The 14,082-nt window shown below is 36.2% G+C and overlaps 7 protein-coding genes across 7 annotated transcripts; 2 read left to right on the top strand and 5 right to left on the bottom strand. All coding sequences in view use genetic code 12, as the record gives it.

Annotated features, from left to right (window-relative positions):
* Positions 1-125: 125 nt before the first annotated feature.
* SPAPADRAFT_71070 (uncharacterized protein) lies at positions 126-3,790 on the top strand (the record flags this gene model as incomplete). Its single annotated transcript, XM_007374637.1, has 4 exons — positions 126-293; positions 534-537; positions 560-625; positions 805-3,790. 2 exons carry the CDS (start codon positions 583-585, stop codon positions 1,722-1,724), a joined length of 963 nt encoding a protein of 320 aa, XP_007374699.1.
* Positions 1,771-5,085, bottom strand: PEX6 (AAA family ATPase peroxin 6; the record flags this gene model as incomplete). The annotated part of the gene is made up of 1 exon (XM_007374636.1): positions 1,771-5,085. One exon carries the CDS (start codon positions 5,083-5,085, stop codon positions 1,771-1,773), a length of 3,315 nt encoding a protein of 1,104 aa, XP_007374698.1.
* A 1,358-nt stretch (positions 5,086-6,443) lies between these two features.
* Positions 6,444-7,152, bottom strand: SPAPADRAFT_60503 (60S ribosomal protein eL31; the record flags this gene model as incomplete). The annotated part of the gene is made up of 2 exons (XM_007374635.1): positions 6,444-6,778; positions 7,082-7,152. The coding sequence occupies 2 exons, from the start codon at positions 7,133-7,135 to the stop codon at positions 6,494-6,496; spliced, it is 339 nt and encodes a 112-aa protein (XP_007374697.1).
* A 297-nt stretch (positions 7,153-7,449) lies between these two features.
* Positions 7,450-8,606, bottom strand: SPAPADRAFT_60486 (uncharacterized protein; the record flags this gene model as incomplete). The annotated part of the gene is made up of 1 exon (XM_007374634.1): positions 7,450-8,606. One exon carries the CDS (start codon positions 8,551-8,553, stop codon positions 7,486-7,488), a length of 1,068 nt encoding a protein of 355 aa, XP_007374696.1.
* A 36-nt stretch (positions 8,607-8,642) lies between these two features.
* Positions 8,643-10,507, bottom strand: SPAPADRAFT_60485 (uncharacterized protein; the record flags this gene model as incomplete). Its single annotated transcript, XM_007374632.1, has 1 exon — positions 8,643-10,507. The coding sequence occupies one exon, from the start codon at positions 9,796-9,798 to the stop codon at positions 9,193-9,195; it is 606 nt and encodes a 201-aa protein (XP_007374694.1).
* Positions 8,687-9,070, top strand: SPAPADRAFT_137238 (uncharacterized protein; the record flags this gene model as incomplete). The annotated part of the gene is made up of 1 exon (XM_007374633.1): positions 8,687-9,070. One exon carries the CDS (start codon positions 8,687-8,689, stop codon positions 9,068-9,070), a length of 384 nt encoding a protein of 127 aa, XP_007374695.1.
* Positions 10,508-10,629: 122 nt separating the features above from the next.
* On the bottom strand, positions 10,630-12,731 carry RXT3 (Rxt3p; the record flags this gene model as incomplete). The annotated part of the gene is made up of 1 exon (XM_007374631.1): positions 10,630-12,731. One exon carries the CDS (start codon positions 12,550-12,552, stop codon positions 11,155-11,157), a length of 1,398 nt encoding a protein of 465 aa, XP_007374693.1.
* Between the last annotated feature and the right edge of the window lie 1,351 nt (positions 12,732-14,082).

The following is a 14,082-nucleotide window of genomic DNA, read 5'->3' as shown; positions in this document are numbered from 1 at the left end:
TCTTACGATCGACAAAAAGGTGGTCCTTTTGAGTTTCTTGAGTCTTTTGTTCGTTAGGGTTTTGAGCAGCCATTGGAGTAATAAGAAATTTGTTTGTTTGTTAGTAATGAGAAAAGAAGAAAGTTGGCAATTCATAGGAGCATTTGACTCCCTTTTATATTGATTTTTTTTTTGATTACTATATCATTATGGATCAGGTTTGAACAAATATAGCAAAGTGTTGATCTACTCTTTGAAGTAATAGCTGGAATTGAATTATTACCCAATTTGGCCTTGACAATTGACTGCAAAAAAAACACAAATTTGAAAAACCCTAGTCTTCATGTGATTTGGACTAATTTTCTTGTCTCCAATCGACTTGATTTAGTTCCATTAATTAATTTTTCGTAAATAGACATTATACGTGCATGATATTGATTGAAATTTATCAGTTAAGTTACCTATTCGAGCCATTACAGTACCATTGAAGTCCCATTAGATTTAAAATTTAACATGAAATCTTGAATAATTGACCTCACATCAGCTTATCGAACCACAGCCGTTTCAAATTTGTTGATTAATCACAAGAATCATGTCTCAACTATGATTCAAAGTTTTATCACCTTGATCTGTTTATCCAAATCAAGTATACTCTCTGTCATATTAACTTAAGCTCAAGCTTTTGAACTCAACAAAAAAAATTTTTTGTCTTACTATTTGCAATCTAGAACCCATACTAGCTATCCACAATAGTTTCAACTTTGGCCATGATAAAAATAAGAATCCCTACATGTGGTTTCATTCGCCATTATTCTACTCTTCCAGGAGGGTCTATTCCTAAGACATACGCCCGTACTGATCCCACATACCTTGGTGATGCCCTCGACACAAAATCCATTGAAACCGTGGAATTGAGTTATGACAAACACTCCCCGGAATATGAACCCACTTTGGTGAAATCGCCCTTGATTTTCTTGCATGGGTTGTTTGGAAGTAAATCTAATACACGCACAGTGGCTAAACAATTGGCTTCCAGGTTGGATCGTGATGTTTATTGTCTTGATTTGAGAAATTTCGGAAACAGTCCTCATAACCCTCGATTGGATTACCCAAGTTTGGCCGCAGATGTGGAGAGATTCATCCAGGAGCGTAAATTCCCCGAGTTTGCTAAACCAATCGTGGTTGGACATTCTATGGGGGCTAAAACTGCCATGGCTTTGGCATTGCGCAGTCCTAATTTGCTTAGCATGTTGGTGGCTGTAGATAATGCGCCTGTTACTGTTTTAGCTTCTCAATCACAATTCGGCAAATATGTGAATCAATTAAGATTGGCATTAGAAAAGTATAAGTACACTCATATCAAAGATGTTGATGCTAAGCTTGAAGAAGTTGAGCCAAACAAGTCGATTCGTCAATTCTTGTTGACTAATTTAATCAGAGGTAAGAAACATGAGCATATAAAGTCAAGGATACCCTTGGATATAATAGGTGATACCATAAGCAAGGGGATTATTTCTAGCTGGCCCTATGATTCAAATATTCTGCAATGGACCAAAGGTCCTGTGTTGTTTATTAGAGGAAGTAAATCGGTGTATGTTCATGATGAAATCATTCCTGAGATTGGTAAATACTTTCCTGATTTTGAAGTTAGAGATGTTGATAGTGGCCATTGGGTGATTAGTGAAAAACCCCAAGAGTTTATGGATATCTTGTGTGAATTTATAGATAGAAAGGAGGATGATTAAAATATATCCTTTTAAATTGTATGTTATTTATTAGATCGTCTAAATGCTAATTACCATTCATAACAGCTTGCTCTTGTTTCTTTTTACCACCTTCAAAATTCTCCCTAACTCTCAAGTAGTGTTGTAATTCCTCAGCACTAACCGAAGGAACCAATTCTTGTTGTGCCTTGACGAAATCTTCCATTTTAACCAAAACAGTAATGTCGTCATCCGTGGCAACATTATCAAACCACCATCTTGTATTAACTTTGTCCTCTCCTTGTTCTACCTTCTTTTCATTGTACTTATTAATCTTATCATCAACTTCATTGGCCACTCTGGTCATAGCATTTAACATCGAGTCCGAGCATAATGCATAAAAATCGGCCCCCGTGAACGTAAACGAACAATTCTCAGCCAATTTCTCCAAATCGACATCATCATGTAACTTAAACTTTCTTGTCAATGCTTCTAGAATCTTGGTTTGCTTTTCATTGGTATCGGAAATACCCAAGTATAACAACTTATCAAATCTACCTGGTCTCAAAAGTGCCTCATCTAATAGATCAGGACGATTGGTGGCACCGACCACAAACACACCATCACCACCTTCAGTACCACTCATACCATCAAGTTCAGCTAGCAATTGCGACACAATTCTATCCATTACACCTCCAGAATCACCCTGATTACCACGCTTAGGGGCTACGGAATCTAATTCATCAAAGAAGATAACACATGGTTTGGCATCACGGGCTTTCTGGAATACTCGACGGACATTAGCTTCTGATTCACCAATGTACATGTTTAACAATTCGGGACCCTTCACCGAGAAGAAATTAAGCGAGAAGTTAGTGGCAATCGCTTTTGCAAGCAAGGTTTTACCAGTACCTGGAGGACCATAGAACAAGATCCCACTTCGCTTTTTGAGACCATTGTTGAAAAGCTCAGGATGTTTCAATGGCATGTCGATTGTGTCCAAGATTTCATCCTTGACAAGGTCTAACCCTCCAATATCCTCCCATTTAACATTAGGGATACGAGGAGCCCCAATGGAATCACTGAATTGATTACGGGCTTCGTTAATTGCCGCATTGAAATCTTCAGGAATCCAGTTGATGACACCACCATTACCAATGGCTATCAACTTTGATAATGGGATGTTAGTTTCTTTAGCTAACTTGGTCAATCGTTTAATTGCTAACTTTTTCGATTTTTTGATGATGGAAATTAAATCTCTTGGAGTAAGACCAGCAGATTGTAATGCAAGATTCTTGAAATTGATATCCTTTCGAATTATGAAAGGAGAAGAATTAATATCGTCACCACTACTTCTCTTTTCTTCATTAATTAAATGTTCAAAAATGGCTAATCTCTCATTTTCAGTAGGAACGGTAAAATCAATAGTGAACTTGATCAATGCCTTGACACTATCATTCAACTTATCATAATCATTACAACTTAATACAATCACAAGATTAGGGTAGTTCTCCAAGTAATCTTGTAATGTTTGCACCACTTTCAAACTTAATGACGTGAATATACTGCCATTCTGATCATGTTCATCAGTCAGCGGACATAAGTTCTCAATATGCTTAAGATAAACAACGTGATAAGAATCGCCAGCTGGTACATTTGCAATCAATTTGTCGATTTTACCAGTTAATAATCCGATAGTTTTCAATTCTTGTCCCGGATTCAATAATTCTAAACAATCAAATTCTAACAAATTCAATCCCATTTCAATACAAACATTTCTAACTAACGTAGTCTTTCCGATTCCTCTATTCATAGAATTAAGAAGAACTGTAGTCTTTAATGGGATTTTCGAGTTTGTACATGTTTGCAAAATCTTGATGAACTCGTGAGCATATTTGAACTCGGGCTTGTTGAAATAGTTGAATAGTTTGGGTAATTGCAAGTATTGATACCATTGAGTCTGGTCATTCTTCGGTAATCTAGCACTTTCAATTCCTGAAGAAACAAGAAGGGTTTTCTTTGGGTCGATTAAGAATTGATTGGTTCCAATTGCGTTGTTTCCCTTAACTTCGACGATTTTAAACCAAGCAACTGTATCTGGATCTCCAGTAGGAATCACATCCACAGTATCTGCCAATTCATCGGTTTCTGAAGCATTGCTGGTTTCAGTCATATCAAACATGGTCTTGGCCAATACTGAATCAATCACAACCGGGAAGAAATCACCTTGCTGAACAGCCTTGAACTGAGTGCTTAAACTTGTCTTTAAACTAGAAAAGAAATTTCTTTGGTAGGTTTTATCCATGGTAATTTGAGAACACACTCTTGATATGGTGACTGATTCGGCAATAGGAATAGACGTGGATAATGAGTTACCTTGAAATTGGTCAAATTCGACTTGCGTAGTTTCATCAATTTCAAGGTTGATTAATAACATGGGTGATACGTAAACATTACCTAATCTGAAAGTATTTGGTTCAAGGAATGTGAATACTCTCACTATAACTGTCTTGGTGGAGGTTTTCAACTTGACCAAATCTCCATTGAAAATAGGAAATCTTAACTTGATGAAATCAGAAGTGTTTATAAACACGAACAATTCCAGATCATCCTTGTTCCACAGCTCCGGCAAGTCATCAATGTTGATTTTTTCCGGTAATGGTTTGATTCCGAATTTAACTTGATTGCTGAGTTGTTCCTCCTTGTCGAACTTAAGTGTTGAGGATAAATAACTTGACAAATTTACATCATAATCTTCTTCTTCGTCTTCTTCTTCGTCTTCTTCTTCGTCTTCTTCTTCGTCTTCTTCCGTGATGTTCTCTGGTTCTCTCTTAATAAGAATAACATTAGTGGATAAATCCATTCTTCCTTGAGTTACAGGCTCACACAAATCAACTCTTCCATTAATCAACCTGATAGCGTCCCCTTCGTTAAGAATATTACTATTATTGACCAAATAATTATCCAACAATTGCTGTTTAATCAGGGATGATTTGTCATGCAAAAGATGATATATTTCCGCAGGAACAGAAATAAAGACCTGAGTCAATTTTGGAATCAACTCACCATCAATTGCCTGAATCATGGCTTGATTCAACGTCAAATTATCATTTTCAAATTTGTTCAAATTGGAGTTGTTAATGAATGTAATCAAATTACTTGAGTTTGAATTAACGGAATCAATTTTGAAAATGTTAAACTTGGTAAAGAAGTCAGGAGCACCTAGTAACTTAATAAGAACAAACCGATCAACAGATGTATCGGTTGTCTCTGGGAATAACTTGATGTATAAATCATGCGAGATTTCCACAAGGTCGTATTGATTTAGATTTACATCATTAATTATGGATACTTGGGCAATGCTTGGTGTCGATGGTGTCGTGGACATCACTGCAGAAGGCATTATAGGAGGTATTACTTACTGGTTGTAAGTGGTATGAAAGTTGGTTGCCAAAAAAAAAAAGAGTGGTTAAATATTTCGTTGAATTTGGTTCTTTGATCCTCGGTGGGAAAAACGAAAATTGTGGGGTGTCTCTCCCCCAATTTAGCACAAGATAAGCAAAAGTGTACGGCAAACGGATACACTAGGTAAGTAATTTAGTGAAATAAATGCAGGTGTTGGTGCTCTTATAATGTGATTGTATTGAGGTAATTTACAACTCAATTCAACTTTCATTGATGTCAAAACTTTGTCTTATTCAAGTATTTACTTACCTTTGCACAATATTACTGCGAATTTATAACGAAAACAAAGAAAATTCAAAGATAGACAAGTTAACTTCACTAATTCTTTTCACTAAAAGGTAACACTAAACAACAGTATTCAACCTATGCATAATACTTCTAGTATAATCTTTTGAGAGCTACCCCAAAACACGAATTTACATGGCAGCACATACGATAAGAGTAAGGACTCCATAAGAAGACGTAAGAAGACTAGTACTTGAGTTCCGTCTCGTCTTATTTCTGGATCCTTATAGTATTACCTAAGTTCTGTTGATTTAAGAATTGCAACCAAGCCATTAACACTATAAAGAGTTAAAAGTGCCGCAATCATGCCTTTTTTAGAACTGGTCTTGTTAGTTTAAACTGCTGTATTAGTATGATTAAACCCTCACTATGTGAGGGAAGTTTATTACCCGGATTTACAATTTAGGTTAAGTCTTCACCGAGGGAAAAATATTTCAAAAAATCATCACTCGATTCTTCACCTTCACCTTCAATTACATAGACAACAACAAACACTAATTGTATGTACAAACAACCCTAAGGAAACTCACATGATGATAACTTTTCTTTTCCATACCAATTAAAGAGCTTTTGTTGAAGTTTGTTACCGTTTTGGTAACGTATGGCTTTATTGCAATGATCTGGTATAATTTGTCATAGTTACACTGATTACATTTCCTGGAATTTAGATTCATTCGAGAGAAAGAGAGTACTAACTGAGAATAGAGATCTGTTTCATAGAATCTAATAAACATTTTTTTTTTTCAATCAAATTCATCTTTGTAGAAGCACAACATTCTAAGAACATGCACCTGTTCTGCACTTGTTAGAGCTGAAGCTCAGGAATTGACTAAATGGGTCTGACTTATTCCGCTGTAGGCTATTACATTCAGAAACTGGTTTTTATTTGACTCGTAGTTTTTATTTTCTCTATCCGTGGTTAACGCATATATCAATTTTCCCCTACTTGCACCTGCCCGCTAGGTAATATGCCAGGAAACTACACTGCAACATCTTAGTATTACCGGAAATATATATTATTATACAAACTATGAATATGATAATTGTTTCAATAGACACGTTTAAGCATCATCTTCAACAACGACAGTTTGTAAACCTTTGGTGGTTGGAACAATAACTGGTTCAACGTAAGCAAACAACTTTTCTCTGGCATCTTCTTCGTCGTTTCTCTTTCTGGAGATTCTTAATCTTAATCTGTGTTCAACACCTTGGACACCTCTCTTCCATAATTGGACGTTCAACTTTGGGTCTAATCTGACATCAGTGGTACCCATGTGTAAAGTGGCGAACTTCTTGATTTCCTTGACAGCCTTTGGAGCTCTCTTCTTGAAGTGGACACCGTGTAACTAGAATATTGTTAGTATAAGCATTCTTACCATCTCAATAGTGAAAATACATTGGATGCAGTGTACGATAGACTAGGACTTGAATACTCAATATTTTGTCTAATTCATAACTTCATTTGAAAGTGGTAGTTCAACTCAGTGGTAGTAGTAGACATTCAGAGCTTGTGGTAGCTATATTGTGGTTGTTGTGTTCTTCTTTTAAACATATGTTGGAGTGATATTTTTCATGAATGATGCATCGTCAACATATCCTTCAAATTTTGTATTTTCAATCTATAAGTTCATATTATGATATAAACATACTCTCTTGTGCAAGTTAATGGTGTATTCACGGGTAACAACGTCTTGTAAAGCCATTATGGATATATGATGTTAATAATACAACTATAAACTTAACTATGCAAAAGTATAAAATTTTTTTTTCAAGGTGGAAAATCCTTGACCTGGTCTGGTGCAAAGTTTTGTTAGCGCAACTGTGCGCACTAATGATGCACTCACTGCTGGGCAGAGGTGCGGCTCGCACGAAAACGGAAATGCTCTTCCTGTATATTTCGCAGAAAATTTAAAAATTCGCATCACGTGGAAGTATAATTGACCAGGGCATTAACCCTAATAACAAATCACCTTTCGCAACCACACATACCTCCCCCCGGGTGTTACATTAGAAAAGTAATATCAGGGTTTTCTATTAGTTATATACATGGTTACTATTCTAAAGCATATAGCTTTGTAATATTATCCCCCCAATGTTTGTTCAATTCATCATATGCCAAATCAACTAACCAATCGCTTGATAAATCATCAGGATCCTCTTCCTTTTGTTCTTGTTCTAGCTCTTGATAGCTGAATTCGATAATATTATCGTTGTTTGTTAATTTGAATGGAAAAATATTGGATAGGTCCCATATTGCCAATATTGAATAAATCACTCTATCTGTTATGTCTACTTTTATAAGATCTGTAAGTGTGAATTCTGGCGCTATTTCACTTTGAGATATCTTGGTGCTTGCATGCACTAATGCATTCTTTGTATCTTGATCTATTTCAGAAAACTTGTCGCTATACTCTGCCTCAACAAACGCTTTATTTGTGTATATTCTGGAATCTATAATGATCAATAACAATAGCACTTGTGACTTGTACTTGTTATAGTTCACATCACCCAGTTCACTCAATTGGGAGTGTAGATTAATCAACATAGATTGCAAAGTAAGATAATTCTTTGTAAGTATTAGCACGACAATAACATCAAAACTTAAGTTATTCAACTTCTCACTTAGTTCATTTACACCTTTAATTCTCAATTGATAGTTTAATTTATACAATTCATTAACTAAATTCATATTAGGAATGGATTTTAACCTAAGCAAGAGGACAAGCAACTTAAAGTCAAGAATACTTTTAGGTAACGGGTATATTGGCGTCATAGGACTCAGACTAGTACTCGTCAATGAACTGGTTCTCGATGGGGGATCAGGGTTTGATGTAGTTTCCTGTAAATATAATGCATTGTTCAACTTTATGGCTTCTTTCTTGGCATAGTTCAATTGATTGTTGAATAGATGTAAGGTTAATCTGATCAGCCATAGTTTTATGATTTGGGATTGGGAGAGACTGGGGGATTTGATCAAGTAGTATGTTTTGGTTATCAATGAATCATAATTGTGAGTTGATGATTGGAGATTGGTGTATAGATCAAGCAATGTAGGCTCTTTGGCGAGCTCCGATGTGGGAAGTTTTAAGAATAGTGAATCTTTAGATAGGAATGATGTCATGGTGATTGTGTGTGTGTATTATGTTGGCGTATTTTGTCAGTAGAAAATCCGATAAGATCATGTCAGATTATTTTGTCTGTCGGAACAATACAACTAAATCACTCTAACCATAGGCCTCCCCCCCGACACAACAATGTCACATCAAGATCTACTAACCCAAGCTAAGCAGAATCAAATAAATGACCTTCGGCAATCAACCGCATACTCGAAACAGCTAGCAACAACAATACACACACTTATTAGATCAAATTCAAGCACATCCAACAGCCTAATAGACAAGATCACCACAATACATCAGTTAAATAACGAAATTGATCGACAGTTGAATAATGATTTAGCCAAGAGTTATACAGAATTGATGAAGTATAAGCGAAGATTAAACAAGGTAATTAATGAATGTCATGCTATTATGTATCATAAAGATGTTAGTATCATCAATAAAATACAGTCAAGAGTAGAGTTAATTGACCAGGATTTAAGGATATTAGAACAGACATTAACTTTGGTCAAAAGGTGACAGACAGCCAGCCAGCCAGCCAGATAGATAGTTTACAAAGTAATATATACTATTCAAATTAATTAGAATTAAGTAATTGCCATTGTCTATATAATTAATTAATGTCTATATGCATAATCTGCTCATGGCAAGCCCCGTCCAGCACGTTCCCATTTCTCTTGGGCAATCCACCCAGCATTTATAATCTTGATTAAATCTTTTAAATTTATTCGCTTGCTGTCTTTCAACTGTCGACTCTTGTCGATCAAGTTATTATAAATCTTAACATACGTGTCTTTAGGAATATGATCAATTGAACTGGACTTCAATCTTGCTTCCAATTTTTCAGGATGATTATTGGCCAACCATTTGCTTCTGCGATATTCCCATAACGTAGATCCAATATTTGATTGACTGAATAAGGTATCAGTGTCAGAAGAAATATTTCCATCACTATTTCCCACTATTAATTGTTCAAATTCTTTTCTGAGTTGGTTTAAGTCCAAGTCATGGTATGAAATGTCATATTCAGTGTCATCCTCTTCAAGATCTTCGTCGTCGGACCCTTCACGTAAATCACCATATTGTTGACGAATAATATCTTGTAAAGTAGTTTGAACTTTAGCACTGTCCAGAGGGTTCTCTTTTGGACTGTAAGCTTCTGCCATATTGTCCAAACTCTTGTACTTTTTAAAATCCTTCAAGAACTGTTCCTCAGTGGAGTTATATCCCTTATTAGTTCGTATCATTCTATCTAAAGTTTCTTCCGCGTCACTCTCAACAAACAAGTCTTCAACAAATTCATCCGATTCGAATACTTCTTCAGAAATAGAACGAAGTCGAAAGAGAATGTATTGCCATTCAATGGAAAGACGCTTAAAAAACGATGTCAATCTTTTTTTCTTTTGGGTTTGCACTGGTTTGGCAGCAGGGGGTTTCGGCTTGAGATTATGACTGGTGCTACTCGGACTAGTAGCTGATGTAGGAATGGACTGTGGTGTTCTTGTAGTTAAGTTTGTTGATGTAGATGGTGATAACGAGTTGGCCTTTGGTGAACTGTTATTTAGGGTAGTGGTGCTAAATACTTTTCTAATCATACCAGGTAAACGAAGTTGTGTATTCCCTGGGTAATGTGTATGTGTGTGTGTATATCAGAAGGTATAGTTATAGTATATCTAGCTATACTTTCATATGAGAGTGTGCAGATTGTATATTCTTGGTATGGTTGCCTAGTAATTGTAATTCAAAACTGAGACAAATGGTGGAAATGCAGAGGATTGATTGTGATGTGATTATCTTGTGATTATGTTATGATTATGGACGTAGTATCTAGATGGTTTATTAGCTGTATGGGTGTATTAGTAGTAGTAGTTGATCTATAATGTTTCTGTCTGGTCAAATAAGGTTGAAAAAGAATAAAAGGTTTAATGTGTGACTGACTTAATTGAGGGTTAATCTTTTGTGTCGTTTGGATGATTTTAATTTATTTTTAATTTTTAAATTATTACTTTTTTTTACTAACCAGACAGAAAAAAAAACCAGTAAAAATTTCTTTTTACAGTATAGGAATGAAAAATCATGCGTAGTGATGCAGAAAAAGGTTGGGCCGGAAATGTGGACATTTAGACTAATGAATCACCTGGTGTTGAGAAACTTCCCTTTAGGGTCTCCAAAAGGGCTACAACTGATACCGAATATTACTGTTACACGTGAATAGTACATTATCCAGGGTACATTCATTTTCCCTGTCGTTGCATGGGACGTTCACTAGCAATTATTCTCTCATGCGCCTCCCCCCCCATGAATTTCTTTTCTGATTATGCCAGGATTCATAAACAATACATCGCCTTAGCTCTCAGCTCTCAGTAAATTTTCAAATTATTAATTAATCCAGCGGGGGAGCCCGGTTTTGTGTTTATCACAAGATAGGAGCTGTCTACATGCACTCGCTTACTCCTGTCAAGTCACCTCGAGACAAACAGAGACACCCACTTTTTTAATTTTCTTGGCTTTTCGCACTTCCCGCCATGCATCGTTTATTAAGATTGCAACAACCATCGGACTTGACGGAATACATTATTACATACAATACATACTAATACAAACTAGGAGCTATATTTTTCATTAATCTTCTTGTATAATCCATAATCGAATTTCCAACCAACAGCTTCTTTTCTGGTGAGTTCGCTATCTGCTTTATCTTGACTTATCTCATTTTCATACTTCTTGTACACTGATTTATCTTGTAAATAACCGTTTCGGGTATCCCACTTGACATTATATACCACCATGGATAATCCTGAATGTTGTCCTTTCCAAGAACGAGAATTAATCTTGTTGGCGGTGTATCCGACATACTTGGATAATCCAGGAAGTAACAACACTTGCACAGATAAGTCACCATATATATCTTTATCCACGCCTTCATTATCAGTCGTAGTCAATGGCTTGATAAAATCGTCACTCTTCCAATTTGGATTCCACTTACTTAAATCAATACTCTGATTAAACAATCCCATGTGCACCAAAACTTGTAAAATGTCCGAGTCATCAGTATATATTCCACTGGCTCCACCCCATACATCCCTGACGTAAATCTCATTAATGAAATCATGTTTCAACTGAACTATAAACCTGAATGGGATCTTCACCTCTATGACCGAGTTTATGTATTCAACAGGTAAGGGAGGAATCGTAGGTATGTACTTGACTTTCTCACTCTTCACCCTACTTGCATAGCTTAGTTTAATTTCATTAAATCGTTGATGATGTTCGGGTTTTAACCCATAGAGCAGACTAGTTTGCAATGTCTCCCATGTTGTGGTGGGGTTATAAATTAATGTTCCGAGAAAATGTCGTTTAGGAAACAATTCTTTGAGTGTTTGTACAATAGGTTCAATTGAGAATGATGGTGGTGATTTCTTGATTACTTTCAGAACTACTTGTGGATTCCCAGTTTCTTCTTTGTCCACATGATGGTGATGATGGTGATGGTGGTGGTGATGATGATGTGGGTGAACATGACCGTGATTATGATGATGATGATGATGTTGTTGTTGTGGTGCGTGTGCATGTGCATGTTCTTGATCATGCTTTTCTTCTGGCTCAAGTTTGGCCTCTGGTTGTGTGACTGGTGGTGAATAACTCGATGGTTGAACATTCAGTTGTACACTCGGTTGTAATTGATTAATGTGAGGAAGTTGTTGTGGTGAATATTTCTGTTGTGGAGGAGATGTAGCATAGCTCCCCGGAGGTGATTGAGAATCATACAATTTCATCCGCTTGTTAGCTTGTTCATCAGGTTGTGCTGACGATTGAGGTGGAGTTAAAGTAGGCAACAAGATCGAAGAGCTCGGTGGGGATGATGGGTTATTCAAAAAGTTGGGAATGCCTAGGTTGGAGGTAGGAGGCAACTTACTGGGTCCCCCACCAGACAAGAACAGAATTGGTGGTAATCTGATGCCTTGGTGGGGAAGTTGTGGTGGTTGTTTATCAGATGACATTATTTTGTATAAATGCGATGATGATGAGATGACTATATTTGTGGCTGTACGTTATACGAATTTGATTACGTTACAAAAACACTAAGCTAGATATAGCAATGCAAGGAAACACTTGGTTTATATTGATAACGACAATTGTCCTATTGATTGACACTATGACTGATGTTCAAGTTGTTCTTCCCCAAACAGACAAAATTTTCTGGACATAGTTTTTTCCGTGTGTGTGGGTGTTGCCTCATATGCGCAATTTTACTTCGGCCGACGTTTACAAATTTCTCCCCCGCGAAACGTACATGGTTCACGCACGCACTCTGGCTGCAACATGCATAAGGATCGTCCATTATCTTGTATAACATTATTCCCATCTCACAATTTATATTCCACTTAATATTAAGACTCTTTAATCGAACATTAGTATTTATTCCAGGTATATAATCTAGATTACCCACACAGTACAGCTTCCCTTCCTCCAAACGTATGACAACATTTGTAAGGGAATTTGCATTTCTGCACTCCTTCCGAGCACAATTCCCAAAGATAATCGTCTACTACTTTTATATAATCTTCCAAGTTTAATATAAGGAACATTCAAGTCTGCATGTAATCCTTGAGAAATTCTATTGCTGTTATATTGATACAATATCAAGCTAAACGTTTCACCTATTCGAAATTCAGTGATAACACTGGATCTGCTTCTAATTAATTGCATTCAAGATTTAACCATTGTAAACGGCAAGGGAAATATCTCACCTGCTTATGTTACAGAAACCCTAAATCCAATACCTCGAGGCGGAATTAATACTTGCCATTAAATAATGGGAAACACTTTGTCAATCTATCAATTGGATTACCATACAAACATAGATTGATAAGATTGAGAGGAATCATCTAATCATTCAAAGTTGTAATTTCGTTTCCCAATAGATGCAACGTTTCCAAATCAAGAAGTACTTTCCAACCATATGACACCACGTCTTCTGTACCATTCCTTGCAAATTTCAACTTCTTGAGTGTAGTTGGAAACCTTAAAGCAGTCAATTCATGAGTATTACAGTTTTCTATACATAACTCAGTCAAAGTATTTGGAAATTTAACAGGATGTTCCAATTACAGACCAAATCAAATCAAAGCCCAGCATTTTAAGATTTGGAGACTCAGAGGTAGCATTGAAGTAATATCTGGTAATCGTAAGTAGAAAGCTGTAGAAGTCACAAGCACAACTGTTATGGATGTACTCTCTATTTTTAAAGCTGAACTTGTATTGTTTTTGGTTCTTTTGTATAATTGATGATGTAATTGACCTCTTCTAAAAGAGGCGCAAGTACAGCAATATTCACAATAGAGAGATAATGTAAATATTCAAGCTTATTAATCATATTAACAAGCAGGTTCAAACGTTTGGCAAGACTAGCCGTAGATATCAGGCTATGTCCTAGAATGTTGCATAGATAACTGCAAAATCCGAAAATTACGGAGAAAAGTCCGGAGTTACCTCGTATTTACTGAAGTGACTTGCTTACATGATTCGGA

The sequence above is a fragment of the Spathaspora passalidarum genome (assembly GCF_000223485.1).
Source record: "Spathaspora passalidarum NRRL Y-27907 unplaced genomic scaffold SPAPAscaffold_3, whole genome shotgun sequence".
NCBI lineage: Eukaryota > Fungi > Ascomycota > Pichiomycetes > Serinales > Debaryomycetaceae > Spathaspora > Spathaspora passalidarum.
The sequence above is the reverse complement of the archived record's forward strand: the minus strand, read 5'-3'. Positions and strand labels throughout refer to the sequence as shown.